Source organism: Bombina bombina, chromosome 1 (assembly GCF_027579735.1).
Source record: "Bombina bombina isolate aBomBom1 chromosome 1, aBomBom1.pri, whole genome shotgun sequence".
Taxonomy (NCBI): Eukaryota; Metazoa; Chordata; class Amphibia; order Anura; family Bombinatoridae; genus Bombina; species Bombina bombina.
Window position 1 is genome coordinate 326186045 of NC_069499.1, and position 26581 is coordinate 326212625.

At 40.4% G+C, this 26581-nt stretch overlaps 1 protein-coding gene across 1 annotated transcript in view; it reads right to left on the reverse strand.

Annotated features, from left to right (window-relative positions):
* LOC128645254 (cytochrome P450 27C1) overlaps positions 1 to 26581 on the reverse strand; it is a 570060-nt gene that overhangs the window by 496958 nt on the left and 46521 nt on the right. The window contains exon 2 of the mRNA XM_053698100.1: positions 2668 to 2858. Within this exon, the coding sequence (XP_053554075.1) occupies positions 2668 to 2858 (191 nt within the window). The remainder of the gene's footprint in view (positions 1 to 2667; positions 2859 to 26581) is intronic.

Sequence of the window (26581 nt, forward strand, 5' to 3'; positions counted from 1 at the left end):
TTCTCTGGAATGACCAAATTGTCACAATCATCCAGAGTAGATAATACCTCCTTAAGCAGTGCGCGGAGATGTTCTAATTTAAATTTAAATGTTACAACATCAGGTTCAGCTTGTTGAGAAATTTTTCCTGAATCTGAAATTTCTCCCTCAGACAAAACCTCCCTCCTGGCCCCTTCAGATTGGTGTGAGGGTATGTCAGAACAGTTATCATCAGCGTCCTCTTGCTCTTCAGTGTTTAAAACAGAGCAATCGCGCTTTCTCTGATAAATAGGCATTTTGGATAAAATGTTTGCAATAGAATTATCCATTACGGCCGTTAATTGTTGCATGGTAATAAGTATTGGCGCACTAGATGTACTAGGGGCCTCTTGTGTGGGCAAAACTGGTGTAGACACAGAAGGGGATGATGCAGTATCATGCTTACTCCCCTCATTTGAGGAATCATCTTGGGCAATATCATTATCTGTGGCATCGTTGTCCCTACTTTGTTTGGACACTATGGCACAATTATCACATAAATTTAAATGGGGAGAAACCTTGGTTTTCATACATATAGAACATAGCTTATCTGATGGTACAGACATGTTAAACAGGCTTAAACTTGTCAACAAAGCACAAAAAACGTTTTAAAATAAAACCGTTACTGTCACTTTAAATTTTAAACTGAACACACTTTATTACTGAATATGTGAAAAAGTATGAAGGAATTGTTCAAAATTCACCAAAATTTCACCACAGTGTCTTAAAGCCTTAAAAGTATTGCACACCAAATTTGAAAGCTTTAACCCTTAAAATAACAGAACCGGAGCCGTTTTTACATTTAACCCCTATACAGTCCCAGCTATCAGCTTTGCTGAGACCCAACCAAGCCCAGAGGGGAATACGATACCAAATGACGACTTCTATAAGCTTTTTCAGTGGTTCTTAGCTCCTCACACATGCCTCTGCATGCCTTGCTCTCCAAAAACAACTGCGCATTAGTGGCGCGAAAATGAGGCTCTGCCTATGACTAGAAAAGGCCCCCATCTGAAAAAGGTGTCTAATACAGTGCCTGCCGTTTTTTAAAACAATCCCCAAGATTATAATAATTATTAAGAGTTATAATCTGCAAAATATGCTTAGCAAAGTAATCGTTTTAGCCCAGAAAAATGTCTACCAGTTTTTTAAGCCCTTATGAAGCCCTTTATTCTTTTACTTAATCTAAGAAAATGGCTTACCGGTCCCCATAGGGGAAATGACAGCCTTCCAGCATTACATAGTCTTGTTAGAAATGTGGCCAGTCATACCTCAAGCAGAAAAGTCTGCCAACTGTTTCCCCCAACTGAAGTTACTTCATCTCAACAGTCCTGTGTGGAAACAGCAATCGATTTTAGTAGCGTTTGCTAAAATCATCTTCCTCTTACAAACAGAAATCTTCATCTCTTTTCTGTTTCAGAGTAAATAGTACATACCAGCACTATTTTAAAATAACAAACACTTGATTGAAGGATAAAAACTACATTTAAACACCAAAAAACTCTTAACCATCTCCGTGGAGATGTTGCCTGTGCAACGGCAAAGAGAATGACTGGGGTAGGCGGAGCCTAGGAGGGATCATGTGACCAGCTTTGCTGGGCTCTTTGCCATTTCCTGTTGTTGGGGAAGAGAATATCCCACATGTAAGGATGACGCCGTGGACCGGACACACCTATGTTGGAGAAATGGCTTACCTATCCCAAAGGGGATTGCTGACAGTCTTCTAGCATTACATTGTCTTGTTAGAAAAATGACTGATCATACCTGAAGCAGTTAAGCCTGCAAACTGTTCCCCCCAACTGATGTTCTCTGGTTTCAACAGTCCTGCGTGGGAACAGCCATGGATTTTAGTTACTGGTGCTAAAATCATATTCCTCTGAGCAGAAATCTTCATCACTTTCTGCTGCAGAGTAAATAGTACAAGCCGGCACTATTTTAAAATAACAAACTCTTGATAGAAGAAATAAAAACTACAACTAACACCACATACTCTTTACCACCCCCGTGGAGATGCTACTAGTTAGAGCGGCAAAGAGAATGACTGGTGGGGCGGAGCCTGAGGGGAGCTATATGGACAGCTCTGCTATGTGCTCTCTTTGCCACTTCCTGTAGGGATTGAGAATATCCCACAAGTAAGGATGAAGCCGTGGACCGGATACACCAATGTAGGAGAAAAAAAAAAAAAAGTACAGTGCCAATATTGGTATTTTTTCAGAGCCTAGTGTTGGATGAAAATCATCAATAAAGGACATTTGAAAAAGGAGTTACTTTTTATTTTATCTTTTAAAGAACTTGTTACATTTTAGTTTGTAGTAGAGAGACATCTCTTGATTCATTCTTGATTGATGATATTTTTATTATTCTTTATATGAAAAAATGTATTTATTTTTCAAAATACAGTTTACAACCAGTTTAAGATGTGCACATGGGCATGTACATGTACTTCATTGTTGCAAATTTCTCATTTTCTGGAAACAGAGCGACCACTTATGAAATCTTAAATAAATCTTAAAATTCTCCAGATAAAGAGCTTATCTTAAGCGGCTTTACTATGGTAGTTAAATAGTTCTGGTAATTTCTCATGCATTTTGAAAGCAATATAATTAAAGCTTTAAAATAAAAAAAACTGAAAAGAACTATAATATGACTTACGCAGAAATTAGTCCTGTGGATCTGCCTCTCAAATCTCTATACTCCTGCCAAGACTCCATGTTGGCTCTTTGTGGAGCTTCTCTTTCCATCCGAAGAACCTGTGCAATCATGTCTCGGTCAGCAATGGACACCACAAACTGAGGCCCGAAATGAGATTTGAATATTCGTCCATATTCACGTGTATGTTTTTGCTAAAATAGTAGATAAATATTAAAAAAAAAAAAAAAAAAACATTAAATCAAAAAAGGTATAAAAATTTAAAACAAAAATTAACATTTATACTTTAGAGATAATATTTTTAAATGATCAAAGTAGTCTTACATACATTTTATTGGGGGGTTTTTTGCCAGCTTGCAATGGTTATAAAGCTACCAGACTTAACAATTATTCCCCTTCTACAATATAACACTACCCCTTCTACCAGTGTTACTTCATGTGTAGCCAATCTCAGGCTTATTTGCCACAAACATGACTCTGGGAGATTTCAAGGAAATAACACACAATGCACAAATGTAAAGGCTTTCAGGGGACATTACTGTAGCCCTTAGACACCTTAAGCATGTTCCATGCAGTTCTATAAGTGCTCGACTTAAACATCTTTAGGACGGCATGGGACGTCCTACCTTTTTTGGCAACCTGCTCCTTCCTGGTTTTAGGCAATGGAAAATCCAAATGGAAGTTGTGCCTAGCATTGTCACGTGATCACATCGACAATTGTGCAATTTTGTTTTTCCAATAAATGTTTACATTAGAACTTTGTTCTGATCTTTAACACTTGCCCCCGTCCTGAACTGATGAAGACATTATTATCATCATTTATTTGTATAGTGCTCAGGGCCGGCTCAACCATGGGACCAAGTGGGTCCAATGGCCCAGGCAGCACTCGACAGGGGGCGTCACTTCTGTGAGATCCAGACGGACCGCTCCTACACTCTGTATCCTCTTAAGGAGGAAGCACTCGCAACTTGACACAGCAGGCGGCAGCAGCATGACAGCGGCTCCAGGCATCATCACGCTATACCATTCCTCCAAGCATCCTAATTCAATTCCCAGACACTTTGCAGTCACTGTCTGTCTATAACATCTACACTCCTACAGCACTGTGAAGTTAAAAAGCAGTGGTTCTGGCAGGGATTATTAGGCATAGAGCACAGCTAACTGTATCGTTGTAAATCAGCCTGATATTATAGGGGTTAAAATAGAGCCGGTGGTGTTTGACCCCCACCCTCCATTGTCAGAAGCATTACTTGTCTGCAATGCAGAAAGAGCGCAATGAAACAAAAACAGTTTATTTCCTTGTCTGGGGAGCCTGATAGCTATGTGCACGTAGAACTCTGACTGAGGGGGCAAGGTGTCCCTGAGAGGTTGCTGCAGTGCACTAACACTTGGTCTGGAGCAGGTCACTAATTACTTAAAACTGTGTAGCTGAGATTCTTCTCTCCCTGCTATGCTGCACAACTTGATTTATGTGCGATCATCTGTTGCAGAGGGAAGAGTACCGGTGTGTGCGGTGTGTGAAGGGTAAGCCTGCTTCTATGTATGTTTTCACAGCCTGTCAGAAAGTAAAATATGCTCTTTCTAGCGCCTCTGGACCTTACACTGACTGTGTCAGGGGGTCAGATGTACACAGGTTGGGCTGTATTTGACACTTTACCCTAGAGAGGGGGCACATTAAGTTCCAGAGGTCAAACAGTCCATCTGCTTTAGCTTTTATTATAACTCTCTTGCCCTGTCACAGATGTGGATCTAACACACTGTAGTAATTATTGTGCCATAAACTGCATAGCAGTCAAATAAAGGCTCTGCAGTTGTTTTTTTATTTTTGCTTTTAGCAACATAATTTACTATGTATATATATTTTCTTTGAACTGCTGTTTTTTGTAATTAAGTATGTGTGAAAATGTGTTTCTTAAAGTGTGTGTAAGTGACTGTGTGTTTCTTAAAGTCTGTGTAAGTGACTGTGTGTTTCTTAAAGTGTCTCTCTCTCTCTGTCCCCTTCTTTTTCCCTCCCCCCCTCTCTTCTTATGAGCGTGTGTGTGTGTGTATGGTGTCCTGTGCATGCATATGAGTATGTATATGAGTGTATGTGTGGTGTCGGTGCATATGAGTGTGTGTATGTGTGGTGTACATGCTTATGAGCGTATGTATGTGTGGTGTGCATGCATATGCATGTTTATATGTGTGGTGTCACAGGGGGCGGGGGCGCGGTGGGGGGGGGGGCGTAATTTTGATCTCGGACCCAGGCAGCACAATGTCTTGAGCCCTGATAGTGCTGCAAACTTACGTATCACTGGGTACAGAAATAGGGGTATACAATGAAAGATATGTGATAAAATACAAAAACATAACAGACTAAACAAAACCTAGTACAGGATGAGGAGGGCCCTGCTCTGAAGAAGAGCTTACATTCTATAGGTTGAGGGTGCAGAGACATAAGGTTGGTGTAGCTTGTCACGTTGATTGTAGTTGCAGAAGCAAGACAAGGCAGGCCAAAAAAAATTTGGGGTAATAAAAAGAAAAAAAAAGCAGGTTGCACTCGTATAAAAGGGATACTAAACCCAAATTTTTTCTTTCATGATTCAGATAGAGGATGCAATTTTAAACAACTTTTTAATGTACTCCTATTATCAATTTTTCTTCATTCTCTTGCTATCTTTATTTGAAAAAGCAGGAATCTAAGCTAAGGAGTCGGCCCATTTTTGGTTCAGAACCTGGGTAGCGCTTGCTGATTGGTGGCTACATTTAGCCACCAATCAACAAGCGCTATCCATGGTGCTGAACTAAAAATAGGAGTAAAATTAGAAAGTTGCTTAAAATGTCATGCTCTATCGGAATCATGAAAGAAAAAAATTTGGTTTGGTATCCTGTTAAGAGTTGAAACTTTTTGCTTTTGCGCTAACCTGACAACCGCAAAAAGACAACATTTTAAATATTGCGTGCACGTTTATGTATTCCCGATCGCATATTCTCATTTTAGCTAATTATACATGAAAATATTAATATTTCACATTCCAATGTACTGCACATAGCAGAATATGTTCTATTTATTCATAAATACATATTTCTACATATATCTGATGGTATTTTGGTACAATATATATTGATACCTCACAAAAATATTACTTTTGAAGTGGGCGACAGGAGCGTGCGGTATTAGAATGGCACGACTAGATTAAAAAGTAAAAGTGCATCTTAATTAGAAGTGATCAATTAAAGACCATCTAAAATATCACTAACATTAAGGATCTGAATATTAAAAGTGAAAAGTTTACCATTTTAATATGTGTCCAATGATCAATTTTACCTGCTGGAGTGTTTTAAACCGTTAATAAATAGCTTCTTTAAATTTATTTTGTCAATTGCAGTAACTTTCTTCATCTGATGAGTCAGTGACCTATACTGAAAATCTCAATACTTAAAAGGGACATTAAAGTCAACTTAAATCAATTGAAAAAATAGAGCATACAAATTTAAACAACTTTTCAGTTTACTCCTATCAATTTTGCTTCACTCTTGGTATCCTTTGTTAAATGTACATTAAACCAAAAAAAAAAAAAAATATTTTTCAATTTCAGAGCATACGATTTTAAACAAAACAACTTTCCAATTTACTTCTATTATCAAAATGTGCTTGATTCTCTTTGTATCCTTTGAGAAAGGAGCAGAAATGCACTACTGGGAGTTAGCTGAACACTTGGATGAGCCAATGACAAGATGAATATATGTGCAGCCACCAATCAGCGGCTAGCTGCCTTTGAGCCTACCTAGGATACCAAGAGAACAAAGCAAATTAGATAATAGAAGTAAATTGAAAAGTTGTTTAAAACTGAATGCTCTTTCTAAATCATAAAAGAAAAAAAATAAGGGTTTCATATCCCTTTAAGAAGAGTAATCATAGGTAAGCTCTTTAGCCATTTTATAGCAGTGTCTACAACAATGATACATATAATTGCAAACACTGCCATACAATGTAAAAAACGCATGCACACTCTTGAGCCCCTATCAACTTACCTAGGTTTATTATGTGACTGAATAGAGTGTGACATTTTAAACAACTTTCAAATTTACTTCAATTATCAATTTTCCTTAGTTCTCTTGGTATCCTTTATTAAAGAGTTATCTTAGATGAGCTCAGGAGTGTGCATGTCTTTAGCCATGTGGCAGCTGCATTTGCATCATTGTCTATTGTAGTGTTATACAATGTAGCAAACACTGCTGCCTAGACTGCTAAAGACATGCTGCTAAGCTACTATAAGCCCATCTAGGTTTAGTCTTCAACAAAGGATGCCAAACGAACAAAGCAAATGTCATACAAAAAGTACATCTTAAAGTTGTTTGAAGGGAAACAAAACTTTTTTTTCCCTCAAACAACTGTCTTATTGACTTCATTCTCTTGGGATCGTTTGCTGCAGCCAACCATCAGCAGCTTCCGAGCTGACCTAGGTATACCGTTCACAAAGGATACAAAGAACAAAACAAATTAAACAGAAATAAATTGGAACATTATTTAAAATTGCACGCTTTTACTGAATCATGAAAGAAAAAAATTTGGGTTTCATATCCATTTAAAACTGCGTACTCTATCAGAATCCAGAATGTTAATTTTGTGCCTTTAACAAAAGATACCAAAAGAAAAGCAAATTCCATGATAGAAGTAAAATTTGAAAGTTGTTCAAAATTCTATACACTTTCCAAATGATGAACATTTGGGGAGTTTAAACACAATTTATCAGCTACCTGCTCCAAATGATGATTTTTCTTTAACAGCTTGATATAGTCAACGCGTTTTTATTTAGGTGATCACAGCCTAAAATTAATTTGGCCTCTCAAAGCACACAGCCACAAACTTGTTTTTAACAGAAAAGTTCTTTCAAAAACATGTTTTCAGTGAAGTAGTTATTGGCATAGACACTGGGAATCCAACTGAAATTGCCATATACAATTGCCTGTTCACAACTAATAAGGTTACAGTACAGTTCTTTTGACATAACCCCTTTGTGTATGGAGTGCAGTTCTGGGGGCCAATCTCAGAAAAAGACATTTCAGAATTAGAAAAAGTTTTGAGAAGGGCCACAAAGCTAATAATAGGAATGGAGAATTAAAGCTATGAGGAGAGGTAAGCTAAACTGGGTCTGTTTTCTCTAGAAAAAACATAATTTATGCTTACCTGATAAATTCCTTTCTTCTGTTGTGTGATCAGTCCACGGGTCATCATTACTTCTGGGATATAACTCCTCCCCAACAGGAAATGCAAGAGGATTCACCCAGCAGAGCTGCATATAGCTCCTCCCCTCTACGTCAGTCCCAGTCATTCGACCAAGAATCAACGAGAAAGGAGTAACCAAGGGTGAAGTGGTGACTGGAGTATAATTTAAAAAATATTTACCTGCCTTAAAACAGGGCGGGCCGTGGACTGATCACACAACAGAAGAAAGGAATTTATCAGGTAAGCATAAATTATGTTTTCTTCTGTTATGTGTGATCAGTCCACGGGTCATCATTACTTCTGGGATACCAATACCAAAGCAAAAGTACACGGATGACGGGAGGGATAGGCAGGCTCATTATACAGAAGGAACCACTGCCTGAAGAACCTTTCTCCCAAAAATAGCCTCCGAAGAAGCAAAAGTGTCAAATTTGTAAAATTTGGAAAAAGTATGAAGCGAAGACCAAGTTGCAGCCTTGCAAATCTGTTCAACAGAGGCCTCATTCTTAAAGGCCCAAGTGGAAGCCACAGCTCTAGTGGAGTGGGCTGTAATTCTTTCAGGAGGCTGCTGTCCAGCAGTCTCATAGGCTAAACGTATTATGCTACGAAGCCAAAAAGAGAGAGAGGTAGCAGAAGCTTTTTGACCTCTCCTCTGTCCAGAATAAACGACAAACAGGGAAGAAGTTTGGCGAAAATCTTTAGTTGCCTGCAAGTAGAACTTGAGGGCACGAACTACATCCAGATTGTGTAGAAGACGTTCCTTCTTTGAAGAAGGATTTGGACACAGGGATGGAACAACAATCTCTTGATTGATGTTCCTGTTAGTGACTACCTTAGGTAAGAACCCAGGTTTAGTACGCAGAACTACCTTGTCTGAGTGAAAAATCAGATAAGGGGAATCACAATGTAAGGCTGATAACTCAGAAACTCTTCGAGCCGAGGAAATAGCCATTAAAAACAGAACTTTCCAAGATAACAATTTTATATCAATGGAATGAAGGGGTTCAAACGGAACACCCTGTAAAACGTTAAGAACTAAATTTAAACTCCATGGCGGAGCAACAGCCTTAAACACAGGCTTGATCCTAGCTAGAGCCTGACAAAAGGCCTGGACGTCTGGATCTTCTGACAGACGCCTGTGTAACAAGATGGACAGAGCTGAAATCTGTCCCTTTAATGAGCTAGCTGATAAACCCTTTTCTAAGCCTTCTTGTAGAAAAGACAATATCCTAGCGATCCTAACCTTACTCCAGGAGTAACCTTTGGATTCGCACCAGTATAGGTATTTCCGCCATATTTTATGGTAAATCCTTCTGGTAACAGGCTTCCTAGCCTGAATCAGGGTATCAATAACCGACTCAGAAAAACCACGTTTTGATAAAATCAAGCGTTCAATTTCCAAGCAGTCAGCTTCAGAGAAGTTAGATTTTGATGTTTGAATGGACCCTGTATCAGAAGGTCCTGTCTTAGAGGTAGAGACCAAGGCGGACAGGATGACATGTCCACTAGATCTGCATACCAAGTCCTGCGTGGCCATGCAGGTGCTATTAGAATTACTGATGCTCTCTCCTGTTTGATTTTGGCAATCAATCGAGGAAGCAGCGGGAAGGGTGGAAACACATAAGCCATCCCGAAGTTCCAAGGTGCTGTCAAAGCATCTATCAGAACTGCTTCCGGATCCCTGGATCTGGACCCGTAGCGAGGAAGTTTGGCGTTCTGGCGAGACGCCATGAGATCTATCTCTGGTTTGCCCCAACGTCGAAGTATTTGGGCAAAGACCTCCGGATGAAGTTCCCACTCCCCCGGATGAAAAGTCTGGCGACTCAAGAAATCCGCCTCCCAGTTCTCCACTCCCGGGATGTGGATTGCTGACAGGTGGCAAGAGTGAGACTCTGCCCAGCGAATTATCTTTGATACTTCCATCATTGCTAGGGAGCTTCTTGTCCCTCCCTGATGGTTGATGTAAGCTACAGTCGTGATGTTGTCCGACTGAAACCTGATGAACCCCCGAGTTGTTAACTGGGGCCAAGCCAGAAGGGCATTGAGAACCGCTCTCAATTCCAGAATGTTTATTGGCAGGAGACTCTCCTCCTGATTCCATAGTCCCTGAGCCTTCAGAGAATTCCAGACAGCGCCCCAACCTAGTAGGCTGGCGTCTGTTGTTACAATTGTCCAGTCTGGCCTGCTGAATGGCATCCCCCTGGACAGGTGTGGCCGATAAAGCCACCATAGAAGAGAATTTCTGGTCTCTTGATTTAGATTCAGAGTAGGGGACAAATCTGAGTAATCCCCATTCCACTGACTTAGCATGCATAATTGCAGCGGTCTGAGATGTAGGCGTGCAAAAGGTACTATGTCCATTGCCGCTACCATTAAGCCGATCACCTCCATGCATTGAGCTACTGACGGGTGTTGAATGGAATGAAGGACACGGCATGCGTTTTGAAGCTTTGTTAACCTGTCTTCTGTCAGGTAAATCTTCATTTCTACAGAATCTATAAGAGTCCCCAAGAATGGAACTCTTGTGAGAGGAAAGAGAGAACTCTTCTTTTCGTTCACTTTCCATCCATGCGACCTTAGAAATGCCAAAACTAACTCTGTATGAGACTTGGCAGTTTGAAAGCTTGAAGCTTGTATTAGAATGTCGTCTAGGTACGGAGCTACCGAAATCCCTCGCGGTCTTAGTACCGCCAGAAGGGCACCCAGAACCTTTGTGAAGATTCTTGGAGCCGTAGCCAATCCGAATGGAAGAGCTACAAACTGGTAGTGCCTGTCTAAGAAGGCAAACCTTAGATACCGGTGATGATCTTTGTGGATCGGAATGTGAAGGTAAGCATCCTTTAAATCCACAGTGGTCATGTACTGACCCTCTTGGATCATGGGTAAAATTGTCCGAATAGTTTCCATTTTGAACGATGGAACTCTTAGGAATTTGTTTAGAATCTTTAAATCTAAGATTGGCCTGAAAGTTCCCTCTTTTTTGGGAACCACAAACAGGTTTGAGTAGAACCCTTGTCCTTGTTCCGACCGCGGAACCGGATGGATCACTCCCATTAATAACAGATCTTGTACGCAGCGTAGAAACGCTTCTTTCTTTATCTGGTTTGTTGACAACCTTGACAGATGAAATCTCCCTCTTGGGGGAGATAATTTGAAGTCTAGAAGGTATCCCTGAGATATGATCTCTAGTGCCCAGGGATCCTGAACATCTCTTGCCCAGGCCTGGGCGAAGAGAGAGAGTCTGCCCCCCACTAGATCCGGTCCCGGATCGGGGGCTCTCGATTCATGCTGTCTTTGGGGCAGCAGCAGGTTTCCTGGCCTGCTTGCTCTTGTTCCAGGCCTGGTTAGGCTTCCAGCCTTGCCTGTAACGAGCAACAGCTCCTTCCTGTTTTGGTGCAGTGGAGGTTGATGCTGCTCCTGTTTTGAAATTCCGAAAGGGACGAAAATTAGACTGTCTAGCCTTAGCTTTGGCTTTGTCTTGGGGTAGGGCGTGGCCCTTACCTCCTGTAATGTCAGCGATAATTTCTTTCAAACCGGGCCCAAATAAAGACTGCCCCTTGAAAGGTATATTAAGTAATTTGGACTTAGAAGTAACATCTGCTGACCAGGATTTTAGCCACAGCGCCCTACGTGCCTGTATGGCGAATCCTGAGTTCTTAGCCGTAAGTTTGGTTAAATGTACTACGGCCTCCGAAATGAAAGAATTAGCTAGTTTAAGGACTCTAAGCCTGTCCGTAATGTCGTCTAGCGTAGATGAACTAAGGTTCTCTTCCAGCGACTCAATCCAAAATGCTGCCGCAGCCGTAATCGGCGCGATACATGCAAGGGGTTGCAATATAAAACCTTGTTGAACAAACATTTTCTTAAGGTAACCCTCTAATTTTTTATCCATTGGATCTGAGAAAGCACAGCTATCCTCCACCGGGATAGTGGTACGCTTAGCTAAAGTAGAAACTGCTCCCTCCACCTTGGGGACCGTTTGCCATAAGTCCCGAGTGGTGGCGTCTATTGGAAACATCTTTCTAAATATTGGAGGGGGTGAGAACGGCACACCGGGTCTATCCCACTCCTTAGTAACAATTTCAGTTAGTCTCTTAGGTATAGGAAAAACTTCAGTACTCGCCGGTACCGCAAAGTATTTATCCAACCTGCACAGTTTCTCTGGTATTGCAACGGTGTTACAATCGTTGAGAGCTGCTAAGACCTCCCCTAGTAATACACGGAGGTTCTCCAATTTAAATTTAAAATTTGAAATATCTGAGTCCAATCTGTTTGGATCAGAACCGTCACCCACAGAATGAAGCTCTCCGTCCTCATGCTCTGCGAGCTGTGACGCAGTATCAGACATGGCCCTAGCATTGTCAGCGCACTCTGTTCTCACCCCAGAGTGATCACGCTTGCCTCTTAGTTCTGGTAATTTAGACAAAACTTCAGTCATAACAGTAGCCATATCTTGTAATGTTATCTGTAATGGCCGCCCAGATGTACTAGGCGCCATAATATCACGCACCTCCCGGGCGGGAGATGCAGGTACTGCCGCGTGAGGCGAGTTAGTCGGCATAACTCTCCCCTCGCTGTTTGGTGAAATTTGTTCACATTGTACAGATTGACTTTTATTTAAAGTAGCATCAATACAGTTAGTACATAAATTTCTATTGGGCTCCACCTTGGCATTGGAACAAATGACACAGATATCTTCCTCTGAGTCAGACATGTTTAACACACTAGCAAAAAAACTTACAACTTGGTTATAATCTTTTTTAGCAAAAACGTACTGTGCCTCAAAGAGGTACTAAACGATTAAATGACAGTTGAAATAATGAACTGAAAAACAGTTATAGCATCAAACTTTAAAACAACACAACTTTTAGCAAAGGTTTGTTCCCATTAGTAAAATAACAATAATTAAATTTGACATAAAAAATACAAAGCAACGTTTTTATTCACAGTCACTATAAGAATTCTCACAGCTCTGCTGAGAGAATTTACCTCCCTTAAAAGAAGTTTGAAGACCCCTGAGATCTGTCAGAGATGAACCGGATCATGCAGGAAATATAAAAGTAACTGACTGGAATTTTTTGATGCGTAGCAAAGAGCGCCAAAAAACGGCCCCTCCCTCTCCCACACAGCAGTGAAGAGAAACGAAACTGTCACAAATAAAAGCAAAAAAGGCTGCCAAGTGGAAAATAATGCCCAAATATTTATTCACACAGTACCTCAGCAATGTAAACGATTCTACATTCCAGCAAAAACGTTTAACATGATAAATAGTTATTAAAAGGATTAGTGACCTTTAACAGAGTAGTTCCGGTGAAATACCATCCCCAGAATACTGAAGTGTATACATACATGTCATTTTAACGGTATGGCAGGATTTTCTCATCAATTCCATTCAGAAAATAAAAACTGCTACATACCTCAATGCAGATTCATCTGCCCGCTGTCCCCTGATCTGAAGCCTTTACCTCCCTCAGATGGCCGAGAACAGCAATATGATCTTAACAACTCCGGTTAAAATCATAGTAAAAAACTCTGGCAGATTCTTCCTCAAACTCTGCCAGAGAAGTAATAACACGCTCCGGTGCTATTGTAAAATAACAAACTTTTGATTGAAGTCATAAAAACTAAGTATAATCACCATAGTCCTCTCACACATCCTATCTAGTCGTTGGGTGCAAGAGAATGACTGGGACTGACGTAGAGGGGAGGAGCTATATGCAGCTCTGCTGGGTGAATCCTCTTGCATTTCCTGTTGGGGAGGAGTTATATCCCAGAAGTAATGATGACCCGTGGACTGATCACACATAACAGAAGAAAAGGCACTTGAGAGGTGATGTGATTACTTTATATAAATATATTTAAGACCCATATACAGAGATGGCAGAAGAGCAGTTTATTCCAAGAAAATCGTTTGTGACAAGAGGTTACAATTTAAAACTGGAGGAAAGATTTAATATCCTGCAACGTAAATGTTTTTTCTCTGTAAAAGCAATCACATTGTGGAACTAATTACCTAAGGAGGAAGGAAATGTTAATACCTTAAATACATTTAAAACTGGTTTATATACATTTCTGTCTAGAAACAGAATGATTGTTTATGTTAAATGGGTCACCTTTTTAATAGGATTAATTTAAGCACAACTGGAGCTTTTTTGTAAGTATATTAAGATTTATATAGGTTGAACTCAATGGACAAATGTATCTACTATTTTACTATGTTCAGTGTGTAAGGAAAATATTAATTCACATGTGAGAGTAGCCTGTTATAATCTATTTTTTCCCCCCCCCCAATATTTAACAATTACTGATTTAACAAGAACCGGTTTCCGGTTTGGTGAGCTATATACCTGAAGGACACATCTCGTCTAAAATGTGATTTTAACAGTTCTCACGCTGTAAACCATTGCAATATTGTAACCTCAAAAACATAATTTATGCTTACCAGATAAATGCCTTTACTTTCTGTCAGGGAGAGTCCACGACTTCATTCCTTACTGTTGGGAATAAAACACCTGGCCACCAGGAGGAGGCAAAGACACCCCAGCCAAAAGCTAAAATATCCCTCCCACTTCCCCTATCCCCCAGTCATTCTGCTGAGGGAACAAGGAAAAGTAGGAGAAACATCAGTGTATAAAGTTGCCAGAAGAAATAATATAAAAAAGGAGCAGCCCAACAAAAATAAAATTACGGGCGTGATCAAGGACTCTCCCTGCCAGGAAGGAAAGGAATTTACCTGGTAAGAATAAATTATGGTTTTCCTTCCATAAGGCAGGGAGAGTCCACAACCTTATTCCTTACTGTTGGAAAAACTATACCCAAGCTCCAGAGGACACTGAATGAATAACGAGAGAGAACACAAAAAGAGGTGGAACCTTATTCTGAGGGCACCACAGCCTGCAAAACTTTCCTCCCGAAAGCTGCTTCAGCCGAAGCAAACACACACTTTTTCTAAATTTTACAAGTTTGATGTAAGGAGGCTGCCTTACAAATCTGAACCATAGAGGCTTTGTTCTTAAAAGCCCAGAAGGAAGCCACTGCTCTAGTGGAACGAGCCATTATTCTCTCAGGAGGCTGTTGTCCCGCTGTCTCATACGCTAAGCGGATGACACTACTCAACCAGAAAGATAGGGAATTTCGTAGTAGCCTTCTTCCCCTTACGCTTCCCTGTATAGATGACAAAGAGAAAGATTGTCTGAATTCCTTAGTAGCCAGAAGAACTTCAAGGCACGAACCACATTTAGATTGTGAAGCAAGCGTTCCTTCGCTGAAGAAGGATTATAACACAAAGAAGGAACAGCAATTTCTTGATTAAAGGGACACTGAACCCAAATTTTTTCTTTTCTGATTCAGATAGAGCATGCATTTTTAAGCAACTTTTAATTTACTCCTATTATCAAATTTTCTTCATTTCCTTTGTATCTTTATTTGAAATGCAAGAATGTAAGTTTAGATGCCGGCCCATTTTTTGTGAACAACCGGGATTGTTCTTGCTGATTGGTGGATAAATTCATCCACCAATGAAATGGTGCTGTCCTAAGTGCTGAACCACAAAAAAAGCTTAGATGGCTTTTTCAAATAAAGATAACAATAGAACAAAGAAAAATTGATAATATGAGTAAATTAGAAAGTTGCTTAAAATTGAATGCTCTATCTGAATCACGAAAGAAAAAATTTGGGTTTAGTGTCCCTTTAATGTTACGATCCGACACCACCTTAGGGAGGAACCCTAATTTAGTACATAAAACCGCCTTATCAGCATGAAAAATAAGATAAGGGGGGGGTCACATTGCAAAGCTGAAATCTCAAACTCTGCACGCAGAAGCAATAGCCAACAAAAAAAAAAAAACCTTCCAAGATAAAAATGTACAATCAACAGTATGCATAGGCTCAAATGGAGCCTGCTGCAAAACACTAAGAACAAGATTGAGGTTACAAGGAGGAGCCCCAGATCTAAACACAGGTCTGATCCTAGTCAGAGCTTTAACAAAGGACTGTACATCTGGAAGCTCTGCCAATCTCACGTGCAGTAGCACCGACAGGGCCGATATCTGTCCCTTCAGGGAACTAGCAGATAAACCCTTCTCCAGTCCATCCTGGAGAAAAGATAAAATTCTGGCAACTTTAACCCCATGCCAGGAAAAGCCAAGCTCTTCACACCAGTAAAAGTAACTCCTCCACACTTTATGGTAGATACAACGAGTAACTGGTTTACGAACTTGAACCAGAGTGTCAATAACACTCTCAGAAAATCCTTTCTTGGCTAAGACTAAGCGTTCAATCTCCACGCAGTCAGCTCCAGAGAATCTAAATTTTGATGAACAAAGGGACCCTGTATCAGAAGATCTCTACGACAAGGTAACCTTTACTGAGGAGATGAGGACATCCCCACCAGATCCACAAACCCTGTTATTCGCTGCCACGATGGAGCAATCAGAATCACTGATGCTCGCTCCTGCTTGATGCGAGCCACCACACGAGGGAGAAGCGTTAACAGAGGAAAAAGTCTGAACCTCCATGGTACTGATAGGGCATCTATCAGTTTCCGCCTGAGGATCCCTCGACCCGTACCTGGGTAGTTTGGTATTGAGACGGGATGCCATGAGATCGATCTCCGGCATCCCCCACTCGTTTCATATCTCTGCAAACACCTCGAGGTGGAGAGACCATTCCCCTGGGTGAAAGAATTGCCTGCTGAGGAAGTCCACTTCCCATTTCTCTACACCCGGAATGTGGATCGCTGACAGCATACATCTGTGAGTCTCCGCCCAATCCAGTATCTGAGATACTTCTCTCATCACCAAGGGACTTCTCGTTCCCCCGCTGATGGATGATGTAGGCAACCAAGGTTATGTTGTCTGATTAGAATCAGATAAACTGAGACGAACCCAGAAGGGGACAAGCCCAATATATTGATCGGAAGGAAGGACTTCTCCTGAGTCCACACCCCAAACAGCTCCCCAGCTAGAGAGGCTTGCGTCCGTAGTCACAATCTCCCAGGAAGGCCTCAAGAAGCACATGTCTTGGGACAGATGATCTGGACAGAGCCACCAAGAGAGCGAGTCTTGACAGGTTGTCCAGCATCTGTTGAGACAAATCTGAATGGTCGCCGTTCCATTGTCTCAGCATGCATAGTTGTTAGGGTCTGAGATGGAATCTGGCAAAGGAAATTATATCCATAGAGGACACCATGAGTCTGATCACCTCCAGAGTCTCAAGGAGGCAAGACAAGCAGTAGTTAAGCTTGAAAATGTCTCTGAACTGTGAGAAATATTCTCATGTATATGGAGTCTATTATCGTCCCCAGGAAATTCACCCTTGTACTTGGAGTAAGAACTCTTTTCCAAGTTTATCTTCTATCCATGTGATTGAAGAAGACTGAAAAGACACTCCAAGTGTTCTTCCGCTAGACGAAAAGATGGTGCCTGAACCAAGATATCGTCCAGGTAAGGTGCTACTGCAATACCTTGAGTTCTGGCAATGGCTACAAGATCTCCCAGAACCTCCTTGGTAAGGTGCTACTGCAATACCTTGAGTTCTGGCAATGGCTACAAGAGCTCCCAGAACCTCCTAGGAGCAGTAACTAGGCCAAACAGAAGCGCTATGAACTGGAAGTGCTGGTCCAGATAGGAAAACCTCAGGAACTGAAAATGTTCCCTGTAGATCGGAATGTGAATGTATGCATCCTTCAGGTCTATGGTGGTCATAAACTGTCCTTCCTGAACCAGAGGAAGGATTGACCATATTATCCCATACGCAACCTAAAAAGGCAGTTCTCTTTTCTGGTCTTGTAGACAGCCTGGAGAGTAGGAATCTGCCACTGGGCGGATGAGATTTGAATCCTATCCGGTATCCCTGAGATACAACCACCAGTACCCAAGGATCCTATACATCCTGAAACTAAAAGTCTGAAAAAAGAGACAGTCTGCCCCCTACTCCATCTGATCCTGGATAGGGGACTGCCACTTCATGACGATTTGTTCTCGCTGGGCTTCTTAGTCTGTTTGGACTTATTCCAGGACTGAGTCGGTTTCCAAGTACTCTTGGGCTGCTCAGACTTGGAAGAGGATTGCTGTTCCAGAAGGAATGGTTGTAAATCGAAACCGTTGTAAATTGGAACCCAGTTTATAATGTAAGTCAATGGGAAGTGAGGGAGATAGGTTCCAGGGCCCTCTCAAAATTGTCATAAGTAACACCTAATACATTATTTTTAAAGCTTTGAAATGAAGACTTTAAATGCTAAACAGCATTATAAACCTAATAAAATAATCACACAACACAGAATATATAATTAAACTAAGTTAAATGAACAAAAACATTCGCTCAACAGCATTATAAACCAAATAAAATAATCACACAACACAGAATTCACTTGCATTTTTCTGCAAACAGTTCTTTCTATGCATTCCAATATGGACTGATTTATAGACAGGAAGATCTTGTTCCTTTGAAATCTGCTCAATAGGTCAGGTCTGGTTAAACTGATTAATTTCAGCTTGTTTGGCTTTGCTGCAACACAAGCGGACAGCTCCACCTACTGGCTATTTTAATAAATGCACTGCTTCTCAATGCTTTTCAATAGTAGTCACATGACTGGAAAAAAAGGTTGTTATTCTGAAACGGTGTTAATTGAACCGTTGTAAAACGAAGGCCACCTGTACAGCTTTAATGACTCAAGACCATGTATGCAAATACACCTCTGTGGCCATTTCAGAGTATTTTGCAGATGCGTTACATAATAGAATTATTCCAAATTGACTTTAAATGCAACCAAATCAATAACTGAGTAGGAATGGCGGAATGAGATGCTGCACTGAGAGTCTTATAAGATTGTCTTGAGAAAGGCTCACTGAGGTAGCCGAAACGTCAGCTTTTATATGGATGTTATACATTAAATAAAGATACCACTTGGATGTTATGAAGACCCATACATAAACACACACATTTATATATATATATATATATATATATACACATATATATATATATATATATATATATATATATATATATATACATATATACACATATATATATATACATATATACACACACACATATACATATATACATACACACACACATATACACACACACATACCCCCACACAATGTAATAGTTGCTTGGAACAAATATGATCAAGAATTAGTTATTAATAATCAGATATCACATTTTTCTTCCCATTGTATTGTATATACCAGTAGTTAGAGGATAGCGATTTACAGGCTATCAAAACATTCCACACATTATCACAAGAATTTTCTCTATCCTCTAAAGAATTTTACGCATATCTGTAAATCAGACATTATTACGGATACTTGATAGAAAAGTCCAGGAATAGCTGGTCGCTAGATGTAATAGATACAAGCCTTAAATTATACCAGGCAGAGATTAGTTAAATGTCAATATGGTACAATCTCCCGATGCAAAAGATAGGCCAGGTTGATATAGAAAGGATATATCTGGAATGGCTGAAAAAAAAAATCCTATTTTCCTATCGGATTAGAGAATATAATATGCGATCGGGTTTGCACAAGAGTAGAGTGCTTTTTCTTCTTTGACTTCTATGGGGGAATACCTGAACGTGCACATGAAATTCTAAGTTTGACTTTTTGCGCTTGTCGGGTCAATTTACTTTCAATAGATAATACGAGTGCAACACGACACGCGCAAAAGCCAAACTTCTAATGCAGTTAACGCTCGAGCTGCAAAAATCAGCCAAAAGATTGTTATTGACCACTTAATTTTTGCTTTACTGTCCCTTCAAGTACTGGCTATAGAAAAGATATGTAAACATAAGCCAAGTATTGGGCTTTGGTATCCTGACAGAGATAAGTAAGTTTTTATGTGTGTAGAAAATGGTAAGAGAAGGATATTTGAACCCACATGGTCTGAGCTTCTATGGAGATTAAAGAGCAATATAGAGCTTCAAACAGATATATCATATACAAAACTAAATCTATATACATAGCAACTGGTATAATAAGTAATCATCAGCCAATAACAAATGTGTATACATATATACTGTGAACTCTTGTGCATTTTCAGTAGCAGCAGGTGCCTCAGAAAGTGTGCAGGTTTTGATAACGGAAATATATTGGAACATTTTTCAACATTTCATTCTCAATAAAATATCTTTTAAGTCTTAATTTTTGTATGAAGTGATTTATATTAAAGTCTCAAATGTATTAAGTTTTGGAGAGAGAGAGAGAGACAGAGAGAGATTCCTTTCCTAGCCGGGGATTGATTTGTTTACAAAGATATTTTCTGACTGATATTCCCTTAAAGGGTTGTATCTATTTGCTACTAGAATATCTGATTTATCTTTATATGTAAATCCTTTTCTGACTGTTTTCTATCCCTCCCATCTACTCTGTCTATTTAAAATTTCTCTCCGATTCTGTATATCTTTTTTTTCTCTCTCTCTCCACATTTCTCTTTTATTAAAATCTTGTTTCCTAACATTGTCACACCTTTCAAGATAATTATTTATTCCATTCTTTCTATGTTATTTCTTCTATTAAAACATCTAGATCCTTGTTTCCAATCTCTATTTTCTGCCTATTCTTTCATAGGATTGTTTATTATATTCTTTCTTCCTATTTGTTCCTTTCTTGAAGACTTTTAAATAAGAAAACTCAGTTTGTGGTCTTAATATTTCATTATGGGTTTCTTCTTCTTCTTCTATATTCTCATGGTTACTGGTATTTTCATATTGGGAATAAACCTCATCTCTATTCAACTTTCTCAGTTTTCCTATAATATCTTTATTCATTTATTATAGATTTTTTATAATCTTTCTGCCTCTTTTCAAATAGAGTTATGCCTTTGAAACCTTCCACTTTATTATAAAGGATTCAATTTGTATCCCTAACTAATGGTCTTTCTATAGATTTAATTATAATTTTGACTAGATTCAGTGATGCATTTTCTAATGTTTCATACCATACAATAGAAAATTAACTGGAAAGTTCAAAAGTACAGTCCTTTTTTAATGTAAGGCCTCTTGGCACAATATTATTATTCATATATCTTTGCATGAATGATAATTCAATCTTTTGTTGTAATCCTTTAATGAGAATCTTTTCAAAGTAATTTAGAATACTTTCCACATTCTCTTCTTGAATAAGATTATCATCTATTGCAAGATTTGAACTTTTTCCACATCAGCTAATATTTTTTCCTTAATAGAAAAAATAACCATAATGAATGTGTCCAAACAATGTGAACCCACAGAGAATAAGACTAAATAAGCAAACAAATTATTGGACTGATAATCTGGAAATAATGTTAAAGCAATTGACAACGGGAAAGTCCTCTAAACAATCCAATAAAAATAATAAATATAAAATCAATCTCGCTAGCAGCATAAACACTCATACACTAATAGTAAGGAAGGCTATTATCATGAATATAAATACAAAGTATTTATTAAACAGATATAGTTTTTTACCTATCCACCAGTGTAAATTGCAAATAAAAAGTCCAAAAATAAAAAGCTTAGCTAAAAAGTCTGTTATACACAATTCTGATATAGCTCCATATGGGTTTGACAACTGTGTGATAAAGGAATATAATTGTGATTCGGGATTGAGGGTTAATTCTCATTCAGTTTGCAAATAGCATTCCTTACTAATTTAGTGTCTGAGTGTTTACGCTGCTAGAGCGATTCATTTTATATTTGAGAGTATGATTCTAACCCAAGCTAAGTTTTGCTGAATATAGAATTATTTTTCAGTGCTAATCAGTATATTTGGCACTCTCCCCCTGGTGCAAACACTTGGCTTTTAACCTTACAATACACGAAACTTCCCTGGCTCACAGTCACACATTTTTGTTGGCTCCTTAATTTCATGTAAATTTATCAACTCCAATTATAAAACAAAGAGGAAGATGCTCCTAGAGAGTGCAGATTAGCCTTACTGACAAAGCACATAAAAGCTGAAATGCATGGCTGTTTGTTTCCCTTGTTCAGTGGAGGGAAATTACTTGGTTTCTAAATAGTTTCTAAAACATTCCTGCCTTCATACCATTTGCCAAAGGTGGGCCAAACCTTGTGCTATGCCTTAGCTGCTAACAGTTTACCAATCGTCAGAAAACCAGAAACTGGGAAATGTTAACCTTTTACTAATCAATTAATAAAAGAACCAGCCTGAGACTGGAAAAAAATGGAAAAAAATGAATTACAAAATGTGCCCACTGCATAGGGAAGAGATTTCCTGCATCATAGTTTTATTGTGTCTGATATGAGACCAATTTCAAGCAACCACCATTTCTGGAAAATTTCTTAAAAAGCATCATGCTTGAGACCACTCCCTGGCACTATATGCTCATCCCTGTTAAGATGTTTACCGCTTTGTAAATTAAGACACATGAATAAACAGTTATATTTATCTGGCTACAATGTGAAAAACATAAATTATGCTTACCAGATAATTTAAATTTCCTTCTGTATAAGGGAAATACTGAACCTGGCCACCAGGAGGAGGCAAAGACACCCCAGCCAAAGGCTTAAATACCTCTCCCACTTCCCCCATCCCCCAGTCATTCTGCCGAGGGAACAAGGAACAGTAGGAGAAATATCAGGGTATAAATGGTGCCAGAAGAAAAATATAATTTAGAGGGCTGCCCATCGGAGAACACGGACGGGGGTCATAGACTCTCATTATACAGAAGGAAATTAAATTATCTGGAAAGCATAATTTATGTTTTCCTTCTTAATATAAGGAGAGTCTATGGCATCATTCATTACTGTTGGGAAACCTATACTTAAGCTCTAGAGGACATGTACATAAAGGGAGGGACAAAAAGAGAGGCAAACCCCAATCTGAGGGCACCACAGCCTGCAAAACCTTTCTACGAAAACTGATTCAGCTGAAGCAAAAACACCAAACTTGTAAAATTTTGAAAAAGTATGTAAGGAGGACCAGGTAGCCGCCTTACAAATCTGATCCCTAGAGGCCTCGTTCTTAAAGGCCCAAGAGGAAGCCACAGCTCTAGTAGAATGAGCGTAAACCCTCACCTTCGACTTCCTTACCAAAAAGATAAGGAAGTTGAAGAGAGCTTCTGTCCCTTACGCTTTCGGGAATAGACAACGAACAAGGACGAAGTTTGTCTAAAATCCTTAGTAGCCTGAAGGTAGAACTTCATGGCGCGAACCACATCCAGATTATGAAGCAAACAGTACTTTGCAGAAGAAGGATTTGGACACAAGGAAGGAAGCACAATCTCTTGATTGATGTTGCGGTCTGACACAACCTTAGTAAGAAAACATAACTTAGTACGTAGGACAGCCTTATCCGAATGGAACACCAGATAAGGAGGCTCACATTGGAAGGCGGCAATCTTAGATACTCTGCGCGCAGTAGAAAAAGAACCTTCCAAGACAACAATCTAATGTCAATCTCATGCATAGGCTCAAACGGAGCCCATTGCAAAACCTTAAGAAAAAGGATTTTCCAAGGAGGAGCCTTAGATATAAATACAGGTCTGATCCTAATCAAAGCCTTAACAAAGGACTGTACATCAGGAAGCTCGGAGAGTCTCTTGTGCAGTAAAACAGATAGGGCCCTTCTCCAGTCCATCCTGGAGAAACAATAGGATCCTGGCAACCTTAACTTTATGCCAGGAAAATCCACGTTCTTCACACAAGAATAAGTAGGTTCTCCACACCTTATGATAGTTGTGACGAGTAACCAGCTTACGAGCTTGATGAGAGTATCAATCATTCTCTCAGAAAAACCTCTATTGGCTAGGACTAAGCGTTCAATCTCCACGCAGTCAGCCTCAGAGAATCTAGATTTTGATGAAAAGGTACCTTGTTCCAGCAGATCCCTGCAACAAGGTAACTTCCACGGAGGAGATGATGACAATCTCACCAGATCCACAAACCACATCCTTCGCGGCCACGATGGAGCAATCAGTATCACTGATGCCTGCTTGATGCGGGCTACTACACAAGGAAGAAGTGGTAACGACAGGAAAACAGACTGAACCTTTAAGGCACTGCTAATGCATCTATTAGCTCCGCCTGAAGATCCCTGGACCTCGACCCATATCTGGGTAGCTTGGTATTGAGACGAGACGCCATGAGATCTCCAGTGTCCCCCCACTTGTTGCATATCTCCGCAAACACTTCAGGATGGAGAGACCATTCCCTTAGATGAAAGGATCGTCTGCTGAGAAAATCCACTTCCCAGTTGTCCACACCCGGAATGTGGATCGCTGACAGCGAACAGCTGTGGGCCTCTGCCCACTCCAGAATTTGAGATACCTCCCCTCATTGCTAGGGAGCTTCTCATTCCCCCCCTGATGGTTGATGTAAGCCACCAAGGTTATAATGTCTGATTGGAATCTGATAAACCGGGACGAATCCAGAAGGGGCCAAGCCTTCAGAGCATTGAAGATTGCTCAAAGTTCCAGAATGTTGATCAGGAGGAAGCGTTCCTCCTGAGACCACAAGCCCTGTGCCTTCTTGGCACCCCAAACAGCTCCCCATCCTGATAGACTTGCGTCCGTAGTCACAATTTCCCAGGATGGTCTTAAGAAGGATGTCTCTCTGGACAGATGATCTGGACAGAGCCACCAAGAGATTGATTCTGTCAACTGGTTGTCCAGAGAGATCTGTTGAGACAGATCCGAATGATCGCCATTCCACTGCCTCAGCTTGCACAGTTGCAGCGGTCTGAGACGGAACCTGGCAAAGGTAATGATGTCCATGCTGGACACCATGAGAACAATTACCTCCATACACTGAGCCACAGAGGGCCTTAAGAAGGTCCGGAGGGCAAGACATGCCGAAGCAAGATTGCAACGTCTCTGGTCTTTTAGACGTATCCTCATAGAAATTCTACCCTGGTGCTTGGAATAAGAGAACTCTTCTCTATCTTCCATCCATGAGATCGAAGAAGAGAGAGAAAAGATTCTGAATGGTCCTCCGCCAGACAAAAAGATGGTGCTTGTACCAGAATATCGTCATAGTAGCGAGCTACTGTTATACCCCGGGTTCTGGCAATGGCTAGAAGAGCCCCTAGAACATTCATAAAAATTAAGTGCAATGAACTGGAAGTGCGGGTCCAGGAACGCACACCTTAGGAACTGGAAGTGATCCTTGTGGATTAGAATTTGAAGGTAACTATACTTCAGATCTATAGTGGTCACGAACTTTCCTTCCTGAACTAAGGGAAGGATGGACCTTATCGTCTCCATCTTGAACGAGGGGACGTTTAGAAATTTGTTTAAGCCCTTTAGGTCTAGAATCGGGCGAAAAGTTCCTTCCTTCTTTGGGACCACGAAAAGGTTTGAATAGTATCCTAAACCTCTTTCTGTGATAGGTTCCGGGACAATGACCCCTAAGAAGGACAGATCCTGCACGCACTCCAGAAAGGCTTCCCTCTTTTCTGGTCTGGAAGACAGACTTGAGAGGAGAAATATGCCCTTGGGTGGATGAGACTTGAAACCCATCTTGCATCCCTGAGCTATGACCTCCAAGACCCATGGATCCTGCACGTCCCTGAACCAAGCTTCTGAAAAGAGCGACAGTCTGCCCCCTACACAATCCAACGCCGGATCAGAGGCCGCCACTTCCTGACGATTTAGTCTCAGTGGGCTTCTTGCTCTGCTTGGATTTATTCCAGGAGTTGGCTTCCAAGTACTCTTGGTTTGCTCGGGCTTAGCGGAGGGCTGCTGTCGTTATGATTTATCAGAACAAAAGGAACGAAAATTTGAACTTTGCCCCTTAGACTTGTTCTTTTATCTTGCGGTAGGAAGGCACCCTTGCCCCCCAGTAACCGTGGAGATAATGGAGTCCAGGCCTGGACCAAATAAAATCTTTCTTTTAAAGGGAAGAGAAAGAAGTCTGGACTTAGAAGTCATTTCCGCAGAACAGGACTTCAGTCAGAGCACCCGACGGGTCTGAACCGAAAAGCCAGAAACCTTAGCATTTTGTCAATTAATCTGCATGTTTACATCATAGATAAAGAATTAGCAATTCTCAAGGCTTGAATTCTTTACTGGATAACGTCGAGGGCACCCTCCACCTCGATCAATTCCGATAAGGAGTCGCACCAGTAGGTAGCTGCTCCAGCAATGGCCGCTGCCGGTTGAAACAAGTATCCCGTATGTTGAAACATCTTTCTTAAAAGAGTTTCCATCTTCTTATCCATTGGCTCTCTGAACGACAAGCTATCCTCAAACGGGATAGTAGTATGTTTGGAAAGCGTGGAGATAGCGCCATCCACCTTAGGGACGGAAACCCCACAACTCCAATTGAAAGTCTGTGAATTATTTTTGTAAAGGAAGACGAAGGGGAAAAGGAAGATCCAATTCTGTCCCATTCATTCTTAATTATGTTTGCCATCTTTACAGGCACAGGAAAAGTGAAATGCACTACCCTGTCCTTGTAAACTCTGTCTAATTTAGGAATCAAAGGTTCATCAGGCAGCTTGGCCTCTGGAACCTCTAATGTAGACAGGACTTCCTTTAGAAGAAAACAGGACGGCGAGTGGATGGCTCAGTGGTACTAAAGGGGTTAACCTTTGTTGACCTAATAAAGTTGTCAAGGCATGTGGAACATAGTTGAGAGGGTGGGCATACCAAGGCCTCCTCACAATATAAACAGGTATTACTATTTGGAATAGAGGTAGTGCCCTCTAGTATCTCAGCATTATCCATAGCTTAAGCTAATAACAGTAGAACACAGAAATTAAACGA